This window comes from Microcaecilia unicolor, chromosome 1 (genome assembly GCF_901765095.1).
Source record: "Microcaecilia unicolor chromosome 1, aMicUni1.1, whole genome shotgun sequence".
In the NCBI taxonomy this organism is placed as follows: Eukaryota; Metazoa; Chordata; class Amphibia; order Gymnophiona; family Siphonopidae; genus Microcaecilia; species Microcaecilia unicolor.
In genome coordinates, this window is record NC_044031.1 from 126106949 (window position 1) to 126121969 (window position 15021).

Here is a 15021-nt window from a genome sequence, read left to right on the forward strand (position 1 = left end):
GTTCTTACCCCCTCCCCTTTTACAAAGCCATGCTAGCACCTGCCATATGTCAATGCCGACACATCCCATTGACTTTGAATGAGCTGTGTTGACATTACTGCACTGGCAACCGCTAGCACAGCTTTATAAAAGGGGAAGGGGAGTTACTTATTTCTGCTCAGTGCATAAACATATTATTGTATATATATGAATTTAGTAATCTGACACATAAAAATGTGCTCAAATGGTTAAAATCAATGCTAATTATCATTTATTTTGCTTACTAATAATAATATAAAACTTTAAATTGTTTTCTTGTCTATATTTTTAGATAACCTTAAATTAAACCATAATATAATGTAACACATTATTCCTTTCCATGAGTTAAATTCAGCAGATGTCCAAACAAAAGTACTGAGCACATTTTATATACTTGAACGTGGTGCAATAGAAAAGGAAAATAGCACAGATGGTTGCATTCTGTTACAATTCATGAATAAAAAGCAACCAATTTATTCTGAAATAATCTAGGTTGTCAGTAACACCCTCATCTCTAATATTTAATGGTAATGCTTCACTCCAATTCTGTGCAAATTCACAGATGTTACTTAAGCTGATTTCTCCAATGTTACAGAACAGGCACCTTCAAAATCGTTTTGACATGTTGAAAATTCTGCTAGTTTAAATGGCTAAACATTTCTTGTATTTCAATTTATGAGTGGGAATGGCCAAAACCTGAATGATGATGAAAATCTTGCCCGTGGAACATGGGATGGATTATAGGATGTAAATGTATGGAGGAAGCAACTCCTGTACCAAGATGTGGTGCGATCAATGTTGGTATAAATGCTGTATGTGGAAACGGCTGCATGGTCAGCTGGGAAGGATGAATGGCTGTAGCAGACAGTAAATGTATTGGGTACCCTGTCAGGAAAGCAGGATGAGTAGGAATGATGGTTGGCGTTAAGGCTGAAAGTGAAATGGGTATGAAATGTGAGTGGGAATGGGGGTAGATGTGAGTCAAAGGGAAATGACTGTTACGATGATGGACTGGAGCTGGGTGAGTATAATGCTGCAAAAAGGAATGGTGGATTGTTGTTATGGAAGCATGGTGCTGAATAGGAACTGGTTGAAATGTTGATGTCGTGGAGAAGGCTGCTGGTGCTGTAGCAGGTACAACTTTAAGATGCTTTGAAAAGAACTGTTTCTGCATGTGCTGCTGTGCCTGCATTTGTAGTATCCTGTATTTGTCTACTTCATCGGGTGAAAATGTTATAGTCTGTGGGGCTAAGGGAGAGACTGATTTATTATGGTCTTGTAGCTCATGGTCTTCATCAACATAGCTCTGCATAGATCTATCATAACAGTGATCTGAATTCCCTTCGCTCTGACAGGAGCTCATATTCTCTTCAGTCAGTCTTCTTTGTTCTTCTTTGGTGTCTACTGAATTAGTTGAAACAGAATAATTTTTAGATTGAAAAGCACCATGGAAATCAGTGGGGATTGGGTCACAGCTTTGTATAAAAGGTTGTACTTGACTAATTAAGGGTCCTTCTGCAGCTTTCTGAATTTCTGCACCCCCACAATGACATTCAGTTTCTATTTGAATAATGTCTTTTAAAAAACTATTATTACAATCCGTAGAAGTAGTCACATTTAGTTCATATTTTTGTGACTCTCCAACCCTATTTTTATTGACTCCATTTTCAATTGTATCAGCTTCATTGTTCTTTATGCTACGTTCATTAACCAATGATACTGTCTCCTGCAAAGGTATGATTTTTGGGCCCCTTGCTGATGGTGGAAGCTTAATGTTGTAGAAACTCTCCGAATATTTTTTCCCTTCAGGAGTGTTTACTTTTTCTTCTTGTTTATTAGACTGTGCTTTTTCCAAAAGTGAGTCCTCTATTGATGATATTTTCTCCTCCACAGTATTATTTTCCAATGAATTTATATAAAGTCTATCATAGTTTTTTGAGTGGAGGGCAGTGTTATGAATGTTATCATGTAATGGTTCCTCTTTTCCCATAGTGCTATTGGTGCCGATGTTTCTCTCCCTATTGATCTTATGCAAAAAATGCACCTTTGCTTTTGAGAAGGATCCTGAACTGCTGCATCCTGATCTTCTGTAGCCAGAACATCCACTGCTGCTTACTGGTTTTGAGTGTGACCTTTCCAAGAAATCACTCTCTCTTCTGTCCTTGTATTTTCGGCAGTAATGCGGTTGACCATTTTTACTCTGCTTTGATGTACATCTATGGTGAGAACTTTGCTTGGAATTCTTTCTAGATATTTTGTGCTTTTGAGTTTTAATGTTATCTTTAACTCTCTGACTTGTATGAAAAAAGTGGCCATGTTCATCATCTGAAGAGAGGGTATAGTTTTGCCTTATGTTCAACCCTTCCATTGCATTATATTTTCTCTCGCAGAAAAAAGATGTATGATTTCTAGTATTTTGGTGACTTGAATTGTGATCAGAAAATGCATTTGTGTAACTAGATGTTGTACTGACAACGGAGGTGTCAGAATAAGTAGAATGCCATCCAGAAGATGAGTACCTGCAGTCTTGTATAGAGCTTTCATTATTTTCACAATCTGGGGATCTGCTGTAAGAACTTGATTTATCACTGACATAGTTATCATGTGCGTCATTTTCATCATCACTAATTCCATTATTGTGATCATATTCTTTTAGAGGGGATTTGCAGCATTCTTGGGTTTCATACTTAGTTTCTAAATTAATTAAACCACACTTTGATGTTCTCAACTTTTTAGCTTTATTGTTTAAACAGAAAATTGAATTTCTTGCATTTATGCCACGCAATACTATATTTTCATGATCATCTAAATGTCTTTTTAAAGATATTTTTTGCTTTTGTGCCTCAGAACAATTTTGTATAACCACAACGTTTTGTTGGTCCTCTGGGTACAGAATCTGTTTAGGTGCATTTTCATTTAAATATTTTGAAGTTTCTAGTCTGCTTTCCTTTGTTTCTATATTATTTTTGTTCGATTCACATTTTTCTTGGGGCAATTCCTTTAATGGACATTTTATTTTATCCTTTTTAATTGGCATGTTTATGTCTCTCAGTAAACTTGAGTTTTCATTCTTAATCATAGACTCGGTTTTCAAAAGTTCCTCGTTGTTCTCTGTGTTTACTTCATCTCTTTTAGTAGTTTTTCTTGTTTTGAAAAGCTTAAAATCAAAATACAGTGGATTGCAGCCATAGGAAATAGTTGGTTGGGTTTTTGTAAATAGAAGCAGCTCTGTGGGCCATTGGAGAGAAGTGTTGCCATCTTTACTCAGCACATGAAGAAAAGATGTTTCAGGATTAGTATCATTAATTAGTGGATTGCTCGTGTCAGTTTCTTTGCTTCCAAAGACAATATTTGAAGTCTCAAGGGTTTTTTCTATTTTGACCACATTGTGGTTAAAATTTAGCTCAGATGCATTTTCCTGATCGGTAGTCTTTCGCAAAGAAAACTCAGTTAGCTGATCTATTAACACATTATCACTGTGCTGGTTGCTATTTTGCTGTGTGAACAAATTGTTTACCTGGCGCTGATTAGAAACATCAGCCTGTGAAGACTTCTCAGCTCTATTGCATTCCTTCCACTTCTCAGCTCTATTGCATTCCTTCCCTTTCTCTGTTTCCTTTGCAGAACTAGCTAAATCTACTTCTGAACCATCTATTTCAACTGAGTTTAGAACCTGATCGCTGCCAATTGCTTCAGTTCCTTTATTGTCAACTTTACTTTCTTTTAACATCTGAGTTGTTGCAGGTGGAATGTCTGCCTCAGTGCTGTCAGTTTTACCTTTGCCCTCTTCTGAATCATCTCCTATGTATGCAAGAGGCCTAATGCTTTCCACAGGTTGGCTTGCCTTAGGGTGGTGTGGCTTGCAACAATCATTTGTTTCCTCCGTGTTCTCATGGAAAACTGATGCTGATGACTCTAGCTTCAGTAGCGCTTTTTTAGAAAAACAAAATGAGACACCTGCCCTGTGACTTCCACTGCTGGGTCGAGCGATTGGATTGCTAGGTAAGGGGCAGCTCTGAACATGCAATGGGTCTATGCTTTGAGAGAGCTCCTGTTGTTTTACTGACAGTCTGTTGGAAAGATTTTCTCCTTCACGCAAGAGAGCATATTTGGTGCCTGCTGTACACCTGCTATCCTTATATGTGATCATTTCTTCCTGAGGACACTTCTCAATAGCTGTTCTGAGAGCTTTAAATAGTGGGTCACTCCTTGAAGCACTAGAAGGAAAATAAAACATACATTATAGAATGGAATAAAGGATCATAATCATCTTTCAATAATGGTATTTTTGCTGAAGTTATCTAATGAAGGGTTATTACAAACAATACACCGTTGAAGACAGAAACTACTGTATCTATGATTTCTGCAGAACGCTGTAAAACATTGCTCAGTGCAGGTTTCAAGTCAATAAATCATCCTATCATAATTAGATTCATAACACAGAGGGCATTATTCAAAAGCACTTATACAGTTAACTGCCAGTGTTGGCTACTGAAGTTTGTTTTGTTTTTAAATAAAACTTACTAGAACTTGTACAGCCAAAATTAATTTGCCCCAAATGGGGTGGGGTTTGGAGGGGGATAAGTTTATACAGATAGTGACACTAACCATTATCCATAAAGCTTGTGTGTTGAACTCTGAATGCAGAAATAACTGTTTTGCAGATTAGTTAGCTGCATAAATGTATGCTGACATTTTCAGCTTTCAGGCTCGCGCATAAAGCCTGGCAGAACATTGGAGTAAAAGACCCATACACTTGCAGTGACTATCCTACTGAAAATGTACCTCGAGTGTAATGATACCAATTCAACTAGTGGGTAAATTCACAAGGAGCCACCCAGTTTTAGGTGGCAAGAAGACACACAAATCCTGCTATTCTGATGTTAATGTTAATAGAATTCCTATTGACCACTATTTTCCCGATTGGGTCAATGTGGTGTACAAAATTAAAATAACAATAAAACTAGCAAGACCTAAAAACAACATCATATGTACAAATTACAATGTTAGGAAAAAGTAATTTGTTAATCAGAGCTTTTAACCTTTCTAAGAAGGATTAGATAATATGTTAAACAAAAAAGAGTGAACATATATGCAAACAAGCAGCTTCTTGCTAAGCAGTATTCTGAAACTGGAGATCCAGTTTGGTTGGGGCATGGGCAGGGCGCAAAATTGTACATATACAGTCTGCATGTGGTTTTTTGCAATCTAGGTAAGAGCATTTCCACCAACTCTATAGCTTATCTTAAGTGTTTGCTCCTTAAATAGAAGAAGCATGTTTATATGCTAGTATAGTAATCTATAGGCCAGAGCTTCCCATACTGTGGGATGGGGTTCCAAAACTTACATTTGGGGTCGTTATCTGGGTGTGCTCTCCAAAGTGGACTGGAGTAAAGGAGTGGCCTAGTGGTTAGAGTGGTGGACTTTGGCCCTGGGGAACTGGGTTCAATTCCCACTGCAGGCACAGGCAGCTCCTTGTGACTCTGGGCACGTCACTTAACCCTCCATTGCCCCAGGTACAAATAAATACCTAAGCCGTATTGAGCCTGCCATGAGTGGGAAAGCGCAGGGTACAAATAAAAAAAAAAAAAAAAAAAGGTGTCCAAACAGTGGAGATAACAAAAATGTCAAATAATAGTGTGCAAACCAAAGTCCTTAAAGGAATCCTTTATTAAAAGTGCTGCACACAGTGCTTAGTGGAGTTCGACAAAGGCCATGTTTCAGCGCCTGTTTCAGGAGTCCAATCCTAGTAAAGCAGTTTTACTAAGGCATACACTTTACATTGGCAGGACTTGTGATCCTTTTTTGAATGTGCAGTCCTTGTTTACCATTTTACTAATCCTGTGAATGCTCCAGATTGTATTTTGACTCCTGATGCAGGCAAGATTGCAAAACATGCACTGTGTATAGCCTTCATTTAATAAAGGACTCCCTTAAGAACTTTGGTTTGCTTATTTGACATGTTGACTGTCTCCGCCGTTTGGTTTCTTTTTTGTTATGTGGAGACTGGTTCCGCTTCTTCTTTTTCTCCCCAAAGATGTATCACTATTCTGCACTTCCGAGGGGCCACACAGTTTTATTTGGCTGCTATCTTGGGGTCATGACCAAAAAACAATTGACAAGCACTCTTATAGGCACTTATTCTTTTCTACAGAATAGGCTTCACATAAGAGCTTTTCTAGCACCTAAATCTATGCACCCCCTTATAGAATGACCCTCCTAATGTTTATGCCTCTATTGACAAACGTAACAAATCTGAAGGTGTGTTTTTATATTTTTTCTTGTTGGTATACTAGAGAGACAAAAAAGTACTATATATTAGTGTTTAAGTCAGTGGTTCCCAAACTTGTCCCGGGACAACCCTAGCCAGTCAGATTTTCAGGAAATCCATAGTTAATATTCAGGAGATCAATTTGCATATACTGCCTCCTTGATATGCAAATTGCTGTTATGTATATTCATTTTGGATATCCTGAGAACCTGACTGACGTGGGCTCCCCCAGGACAGGTTTGAGAACCTCTGGTTTAGGTATATACAATATATAAATATTCTAGCCCATTGTTTCCTTATGTGCGGTGTTGTTTTTACTAATCAGCTCCTTTTTCCAAAAATATATACATTCATGGGTATCAGCGTAGGCTACTGTTAAGATGTGTTACTTTACCACAAACTTGTGCTATTTTAGCACAGGTCCCATTCTATGTAATGAAATCTAGCTAATAATAATGGATTAGCAGTAAAATAACATCTAAACGATAACCCATGTCAATAACTTCCCCTGTTAGAGATTAGATATGCCAAGTCAAAGGCATTAGTTGTCCCCCTTCTCCAACTTATATGCCAAAGCATCTTTCCCTCCAGCTTTGGCTCTTCACCCTTGTGGTATGGCATCCTTAAATCTCTCCCCCCCCCCCCCTCTGTTTAGCACCCTTCACTCACTTAAACCCCTCCCCCTTCTCCAAGGTCCTTTAAACTTGCCCTTGATTGCCAGCAACAGCAGTACTGAACATAAGCTGCTTGTGAGCAGTCCACAGGACCTTCCCTCTGCTGTCCCTGCCTCCTCTGATTCTACATCCTGTTTCTAGAGGGGCAAGATCAATAGAGGGAAGACCCCTTCAGACTGGTCAGTCAGCCTGTTTTCAGTGCTGCTGCGAATGCCAGTGATGAAGGGAAAATTTAAAGGATCTTGGAGAAGAAAGAAGGAGTGAAGTGAGTGAACCTCAGGAGGGGAAACAAGGAAAGGGAGAGAGACTCCATACCTGCAACGGAAGGGAAAGAGCTAAATGATGCAGGACCTGTGGGGGGAAGAGGAAGATATACTGCACATGTGGGAGAGGAGAGGGGAAGGAAGTGATACTGGGACCTTTAGCAAGAAGCTAGAGGGACAGATACTGGACCCATACCTTGGAGGTGGGGGGCAGGAGAGAGAAGGACATTTGCTGAATTCCTGGGAAAGAGGTCAGGAAAAAGAGAGAGGGAGGGAGAGAGGCTGGACATAGGGAGGCATAGAGATGCAGAGGGGTGATGCCAGGCAGGTGTTGGGGGTGGGAAGGGACACAGAGAGACAATGCTAGACACATGGAGGGGATAGGAACACAGAGGGGTGATGGTAGACTTGTGAGGGAGATGGGCACACAGAAGGGTGATGCTGGATAGGGCAAGAAAGCAAACAAAGAGAAAGGGAATGCTCAACATGGTAGAAGACCAGGAGCGGGGACACAGTGGAAGTGCTAGACAGGGTGGATAAGGTATGATTGCCAAAGATGTTGGTATGCTGTGTCTTATACTTCTCATTTCCTTCCTATTCTTTTTATTTGTTCTCTTGTGTGTTCATGATTAAGGTACATAGAAGTAAAAAAAAAAAAAAAGGGAGAAAGCAACACTTCCAAAACTCAAAGGAAAACAAGCAGAGGGTAGAAGACTCCAAAGGAGAGGTCCCATGATGAGCAGTAGATGCAAAAAAAAAAAAAAAAAGGCTCAACAAGTCAAAAACTTTCAACAAAATAGGTTTATTCTCCAATATAAAATGCAGGATGCATTGATAGACCCAACATGGGCCATATTTTGGCTATAAGCCTTCATCAGGGGTCCTGTCAGCAATGCTACTATAACCAGAAGAATGTCCTAAACGTATGAAAACAATATAAATGCTCAGCAAAATGTTTCTTGACAAATGGCGTTCAAGTCAGAGATTTACTATTCTAAATTCTCAAGCTTGCGATGCAAAAGTCCAGTGTCCTTAATCACAGCCAAACACTGGTCACACCCTTCTGCGTAACTCCTCCTCCACTCATCCTACACTGTCTCCTCATTCAACTTTCTCCTCTGTCTCATGCATTTTTATAATATACCACTGCATTCCACAAAGCAAAAGGAGCAACTTCCCACATGCCATCTTTTTTTCTTTTGATATAGGCATAGGAGAAAAGAAAAGATTTTAAACGCTCCCAGGTTTCAATATAATTCATGTTTAATGTGGGATAAAATGTCATAAATAAGTAAATAAATAGAAACTCTGAATGTTGAGCACCTAATTCTCATAACATGATGTCTGTTTAGTGGCCCTTTACCAGGAAAAAAATTTCTGCACAAATATAATAGTACTAGGGTGTCCCTTTAACCAGCCCCTCCAAATGACACAGATAGTACTGATTTATTTATTTTACAGTATCCTCCCCTCCCCGTCCCTTTAACCAGCCCCTCCAAATGACACAGACATTACCGCCTCCTTCTTTAAAATGGCTGCCAAGACTTCCACTTGCGGGCCTCGCAAGACTTCAGTGGAAGTCTCATGAGGCTACTGCTGGAAGTCTCAGCAGCCATTTTTAAAGAGTGATGCGGCAACAGAGGGGTCAGCACCAGCAGCGGGCAGGAAAGACTGGGGATCTTTTCTCCCCCGAAGACTCCACTAGACCACCAGGATGGCTTCAGGTAGGTGCCGGGAGGGCACCCTGCGGCTTGGGAGAGGGGAGGCAAGAAGTAGGTCGCAGCAATGGTAGGGAGTGGGAGGGAGCACCATGGGGCCCCTGGAGGCACAGGGCCCTGTGCGATCGCTCCTGTCGTCCCTGCCTAAGACAGGCCTGATTCAGGTACTTTTCTGTAATCAGTCCAATGAGAGATCTTATATTTACATCAGTTGCCTTTTACAGCTTTTCCTTTGACATTTTTCTCCTTTCTTCAATTTTTTGGCAAACGCCCCAAAAAAGTACCATATATCAAAGTTTAGGATGGTATATACAATATATAAATATTCTAGCCCATTGTTTCCTTATGTGCAGTGTAGTTTTCACTAATCAGCTCCTTTTTCCAAAAATACATACATTTAGAGGTAGAACTATCAATGTAGGCTACTGTTAAGATGTGTTACTTTACCACTAGCCTGTGCTATTTTACCACAGGTCCCATTTAATGCCTTGAAATCTAGCTACTAATAACTGGGGTTAGCTGTAAAATAACACAACTCCCTTTGTATACCCTCTGTAATTAAATATAGAGTTTGTGGTATACACATCCCTGTACACATTAATTGATTTGATTTGCTTACTTTATTTTTTGTCTATTAGATTGTAAGCTCTTTGAGCAGGGACTGTCTTTCTTCTATGTTTGTGAAGCGCTGTGTACGCCTTGTAGTGCTATAGAAATGCTAAATAGTAGTAGTAGTAGCAGCAGTACATTGTATTATTTTTATCTTTAGGAGTCCTCCTAATAGTTTTTACTCCTTTAATGTTTTCATTAATTTCAGTGTTTTATCTCCTGCTGCGGTGGGTCCATGAGCACCATGGTCTATTGCTACACCAGGGATATCATCTTCTCCTGTAAGTTTTGCACTATTACTACTGCTACCATTAGCCCTAGTGCATAAGCTACAGGTGCGCGCATTTTTATCCTGGGTGACGAGAGGTCACTATGCATCCTTTTCTTCCTTTCCACCACACTTCTTCTATAGTGTGTTTTGCAGACATTTGATATAGATCTTATATAATAGGGTTACCAAGTGAAGGTTGTGAAGGAGAGGACCTGGGGGTGGATGAGATGGAAGTGGAGAGGGAAGAAGTGAGGAGGCTCAAGAGCAGAAGAAGGTCGAACAGAGCCTTGCCTCCATTCCAGCCACAGAGAGCGAGAGGAGAAGTAGTAATGGCCCCTAGGAAAGGGTGGAGGGAGAAGGACTACATTACCCATCATCCCCCAAGAGAGAGCAGAGAAAGGTTAGTGACCCCTGTAAAATGGAGGAGAGGCAGAGACTACATTTCCCAGCAACCCCGGGGCAAACCCTGGTACAGAGATTATCTTCCCCAGCAGGCCAGAGGGGAGAGCTCTAACAAGGCAGGGGAGGGTCACCTGGAGGGTAATCAAGTAAAAGAGGAACAGCTGCCCAGGGAGGAGGAGAATGAGCCCATGGACTGGCAAGAAGCTGGGGAGAAGGAAAAGGAAGGAGGCCTTGAGGAACCCATGGACCTTTCTGCCTGGGCTCACTCCGTGGGAAACAAAGTGAAGAACCAGGTGAACTCTTGGTATAACAGCTGGGGTGGAAGGGGGAAAGAGAAAAGGTCATGCGGGAGAAGGGTCAGTGAAGTAATAGAGTGACCCAGAAAGGGGGGGATCTTTTCCTCTTTCCCAAAGGAGTTCAAGCTATGTTCTTTGAAGAGACTGTGTGGCTGAACTGAGTGCTAAGGCATTAAGCACTGTGGATTTTGAACTGTTGGGAAAACAAACCTTCTTCTGAGTGGGGGAGGGGAAAGTAAGCTACAGTGTTTTTTTTTCTTTTTGTGGGCTGAGGCTCACAGAACTGTGTGTTTTGAACTGTTTGCAGAAACCCCGTGGGGGTGAACAAGATACAGGGATTCTTTTTGGGTTATGAAGTTGGACTACAGGGGAATCTATCTTTGGGGACTGTTAAATTGGCTCCAACTGTTTTTTTTTTCTTGCAGCAGCAGAGAGCTGCACTGTTTTTTTTTTTCTCCTGCTACGCCTGGCCCCTGTGAGTAAAACAGGAGCTGACTGTTTGGAGGGTTGCAGGATTTCTGTTGGATGTATTGGATTGTGAATCCCTGACAATAAAAAAAGGAGTGGTGATTTTTACCTTTTTTTTTTTAGTTTGATTCCTTTGAGCCCTGCCCTGTGAACTGCAGTGAGCCAGGAGGCTGAGCGGCCAGGGTGGAGGCAAGATCCCGAAGACCCTCGGATTTGAGTATAATAATTTATTTCCCCCCCCCCCCCTCCTCAGAGATACATAGCAATTCACCAGCTTGCTGATTTAATTATATGTTGTGCTCCCTATTGACCCCTCTATGTTGCATTTGCTGTTGACCCCCTGTTATTCTCTTTGATAGGAAGCAAATAATGTAACTTAAGATGCCTTTAGATTGGAATTAAGCCATTACTGTTCTGAGTTAGTTAATGAATATAGCTATTGTTGCCTGCTACAAGTACATTGCCAATTCAACAAAACAGGGATAAAATACACTATAGCCATTGAGATTTTCTTCAGTTAAAGACCTGAGAGTCCCAGTGTATTGTACTGGGTGCATATTTCAATTGCTAGGCAGATCAATTTATACTATTTTAAATTACTAATGAGGGCTACATTATTTAATAGTTCTATAAAATGCTATTGATTTTAAAGGCAGGAATATTATTTTCTCACTATAAAGTAGTGGCTAATGTGTGAGTCTGACAGCTTTTGTCTGAGGACTAATGATAAAGAAGCAGTATTAATGTGTCATGCCAAGAGCACTATACTATTTAATGTTCTGGTCAAATCTGAATAAACTGAGTTAACACATAAAAAGAGAATGGAAGGCAATGCTAAGCTAAGTGTTAAAGGCAAGACAAAAATTATAAATGAAAAGAAAAATATGCAAACGAAACAGTAAAGAACACTTATCTTAAATTAGGCTGAAAGCCCATTCTCAAACACTCAATCTGGCAGGATCAGAAATCAAGAAGTGAGATCCCGAAGGACACGTTTCGCTGCAGCTTCCTCTGGAGACCTTCACTGTGTCCCGATGCTGAAAACGGAAAAAGAATTTTATAAAAAAAGAAAAATAATGCAATCTAAGCATGCTCTTCTCAAGCTAACTCATACATTCTGTTGGGATGAATGCACACTGAGACGGCCAGCAAGTCAGGCACCAAAATGGTGCCAACAAAATTTAAAGGGACGCTAAAATGTCAACCAGTCAATCAGGGCAAAACCCATCAAAACAATAAACCTCAGATCCAATCAGGGCTGAAAATGGTTGTGCCATTTTGGTGCCTGGCTTGCTGGCTGTCTCATCGTGCATTCATCCCAACAGTATGTATGAGTTAGCTTCAGAAGAGCACGCTTGGTTTGCATTATTTTTTCTTTTTTTTTAATAAAATTCTTTTTCCATTTTCAGCATCGGGACACAGTGAAGGTCTCCAGAGGAAGCTGGAGCGAAACGGGTCCATCGGGATCTCACTTCTTAATTTCTGATCCTGCCACATTGAGTGTTTGAGAACAGACTTTCAGCATGATGTAAGATAAATGTCCTTTACTATTTCATATAATATTGCCTTTTGATTTGTGGTAAATGAAAAGTGTGGGCATTTGACGGGAGGGTTTTTCAAGCAATGATTACTTTTTAACTGTGTGCCCTTTAACTTGCTTATTTTGCAGTCCAGTTTGACTGACCGTGGTTGGCCACAGTAGTATGAGGTTTTTCCTCCCATTTTCAATTAAATTGATTTAATCAATTCAATCAGTATACCAGTGTGCCAGTTTTTTTGATTCACATGAGTGCTTTTTGAGTGACAAATCGATGTACTTTCACCAGTTCTACACCACTCAGGATTTGGTAGACATAGACCTCAATCATATCCCCCATCAGCCATCTCTTTTCCAAGCTGAAGAGCCCTAACCTCTTTAACCTTTCCTCATATGGGAGGAGTTCCATCCCCTTTATCCTTCTGGTCACTCTTCTTTGAGCCTTTTCTAATTCTGCTATATCTTTTTTGAGACAAGGGGACCAGAATTGAAAGCAATGTTCAAGGTGGGGTCGCACCCTGGAGTGATGCAGAGGCATTATAACATTTTTTTGTCTTATTTTGCATCCCTTTCCTAATAATTACTAGCAGACTGCTTGCTTTTTTGGCCACTACTGCTAGTGGGCAGAAAATTTCAACCTACCGTCTACATCTACACCTAGATTTTTTTTTTTCCTGAGTTCTAATGCCTAAGGTGGACCCTAGCATCAGTTAACTGTGATTCGGATTATTCTTCCCAATGTGCATCACTTTGCATTTGTCCACATTAAATTTCATCTGCCATTGGGATGCCCAGTCTTCCAGTTTCCTAAGGTCTCCCTGCAATTGTTCATAATCAACATGTGTTTTGACATCTTTGAATAGCTTTGTGTCATCTGCAAAGTTAATCACTTCACTCGTCATTCCAGTTTCCAGATCATTTATAAATATGTTAAATAGCACCTGTCCCAGTACAGATCCCTGCGGCACTCCACTATTCACCTCTCCATTGAGAAAAATGGCCATTTACCCCTACCCTCTGTTTTCTGTCCTAAAATCAATTTCTAATCCACAGAAGAACATTGCCTCCTATCCTATGATTTTTAAAATTTTCTCAGGAGTCCCTCATGAGGGACTTTGTCAAAAGCTTTCTAAAAAAAACATCTAGATACACTACATTAACCAGCTTAACTTTAACCACATGTTTATTTACGCTTCAAAAAAATTAAGCAAATTGGTGAGACAAGACTTCCTTTGAATGAACCAATTCTGACTCTGTCTCATTAAACTATTTTACATAAGAACAGCCATACTGGGTCAGACCATTGGTCCATCTAGCCCAGTATCCTGTTTCCAGTGGTGGCCAATCCAGGTCACAAGTACCTGACAGAAACCCTATTAGTAGCAACATCCCATGCTATCAATCCCTGAGCATGCAGTGGCTTCCCCCATGTTCATATGAATAACAGACTGCACTTTTCCTCCAGGAACTTGTCCAAAACTTTTTTAAACCCAGATATGCTAACCACTGTTACCACATCCTCCAGAAGTGAGTTCCCAAGCTTAACTATTATTTGAGTGAAAAAAATATTTTCTCTCGTTTCCAAGCTGGTCCCTCTTCTTTGAAATGTTTCCAATTCTGCTATATCTTTTTTGAGATATGGAGACCGGAATTAAGCACTATACTGAGTATGACTGTTCTTATATTCTTATCCTGTTTCAGTAGTATCCTTCAGAGATACTCCACACTGAACCACGTGCTCATGGGCGTCTTTTGGCTCCCCCCACCACCACACACACACACACACTGTAGTGTAAAAGCTGCTCTATCTACTTTTTAAATTTTAGCATCGGCAGCCTGGTTCCATCCCGGTTAAAGTGGAGTCCATCATTTCAGAACAGGATCCCCCTTTTCCCGAATGTTGCCCAGTTCCTAAGAAATCTAAATTCCTCATCTCTGCACCAGCATTTCAACCACACATTGAGGCTTCACAGCTCTGCTTACCTCTTGGATCCTACAAGTGGAATGGGAAGCATTTCTGAAAATGCTACTTTGGAGGACCTGGACTTCAGCTTTCTACCTAGGAGCCTAAATTTGGCTTCCAGAACCCCCCTCCCACATTTTCCTATGTCATTGGAACCCACATGTACCAAGATAGCTGGCTTCTCCCCAGTACCATCTAAAATCTTATCTAGGTGACGCATGAGGTCTACCACCTTCACGCCAGGCAGGCAAGTGACCAGGCAATCCTCATGTCCACCAGCCACCCAGCTATCTACATGCCTAATAATTGAATCACCAACTACAACATCTCTCCTTACCCTTCACTCCTGGGCAGAAGCTCCTGGAGACACATCCTTAGTGAAAGAGGATATTACATCCCCTGTGGGACCTGGCTACATGATTACTTCCCACTTCATCAAGGTGGTACTCTCCTTTTAGGAGACCTCCTTCCTCCAAGGCAGCACAGGGGCTGCCAAACTGGTGGTAGGACTTCTCTACAATGTCCTTGTAG

General features: G+C 40.6%; 1 protein-coding gene across 1 annotated transcript in view; it reads right to left on the bottom strand.

Annotated features, from left to right (window-relative positions):
• Positions 1-691: 691 nt before the first annotated feature.
• The window catches only part of ZNF804B (zinc finger protein 804B), a 138470-nt gene continuing 124140 nt past the window's right edge, over positions 692-15021 (bottom strand). The window contains exon 4 of the mRNA XM_030202471.1: positions 692-4235. Coding sequence (XP_030058331.1) covers positions 692-4235 — 3544 coding nt within the window. The remainder of the gene's footprint in view (positions 4236-15021) is intronic.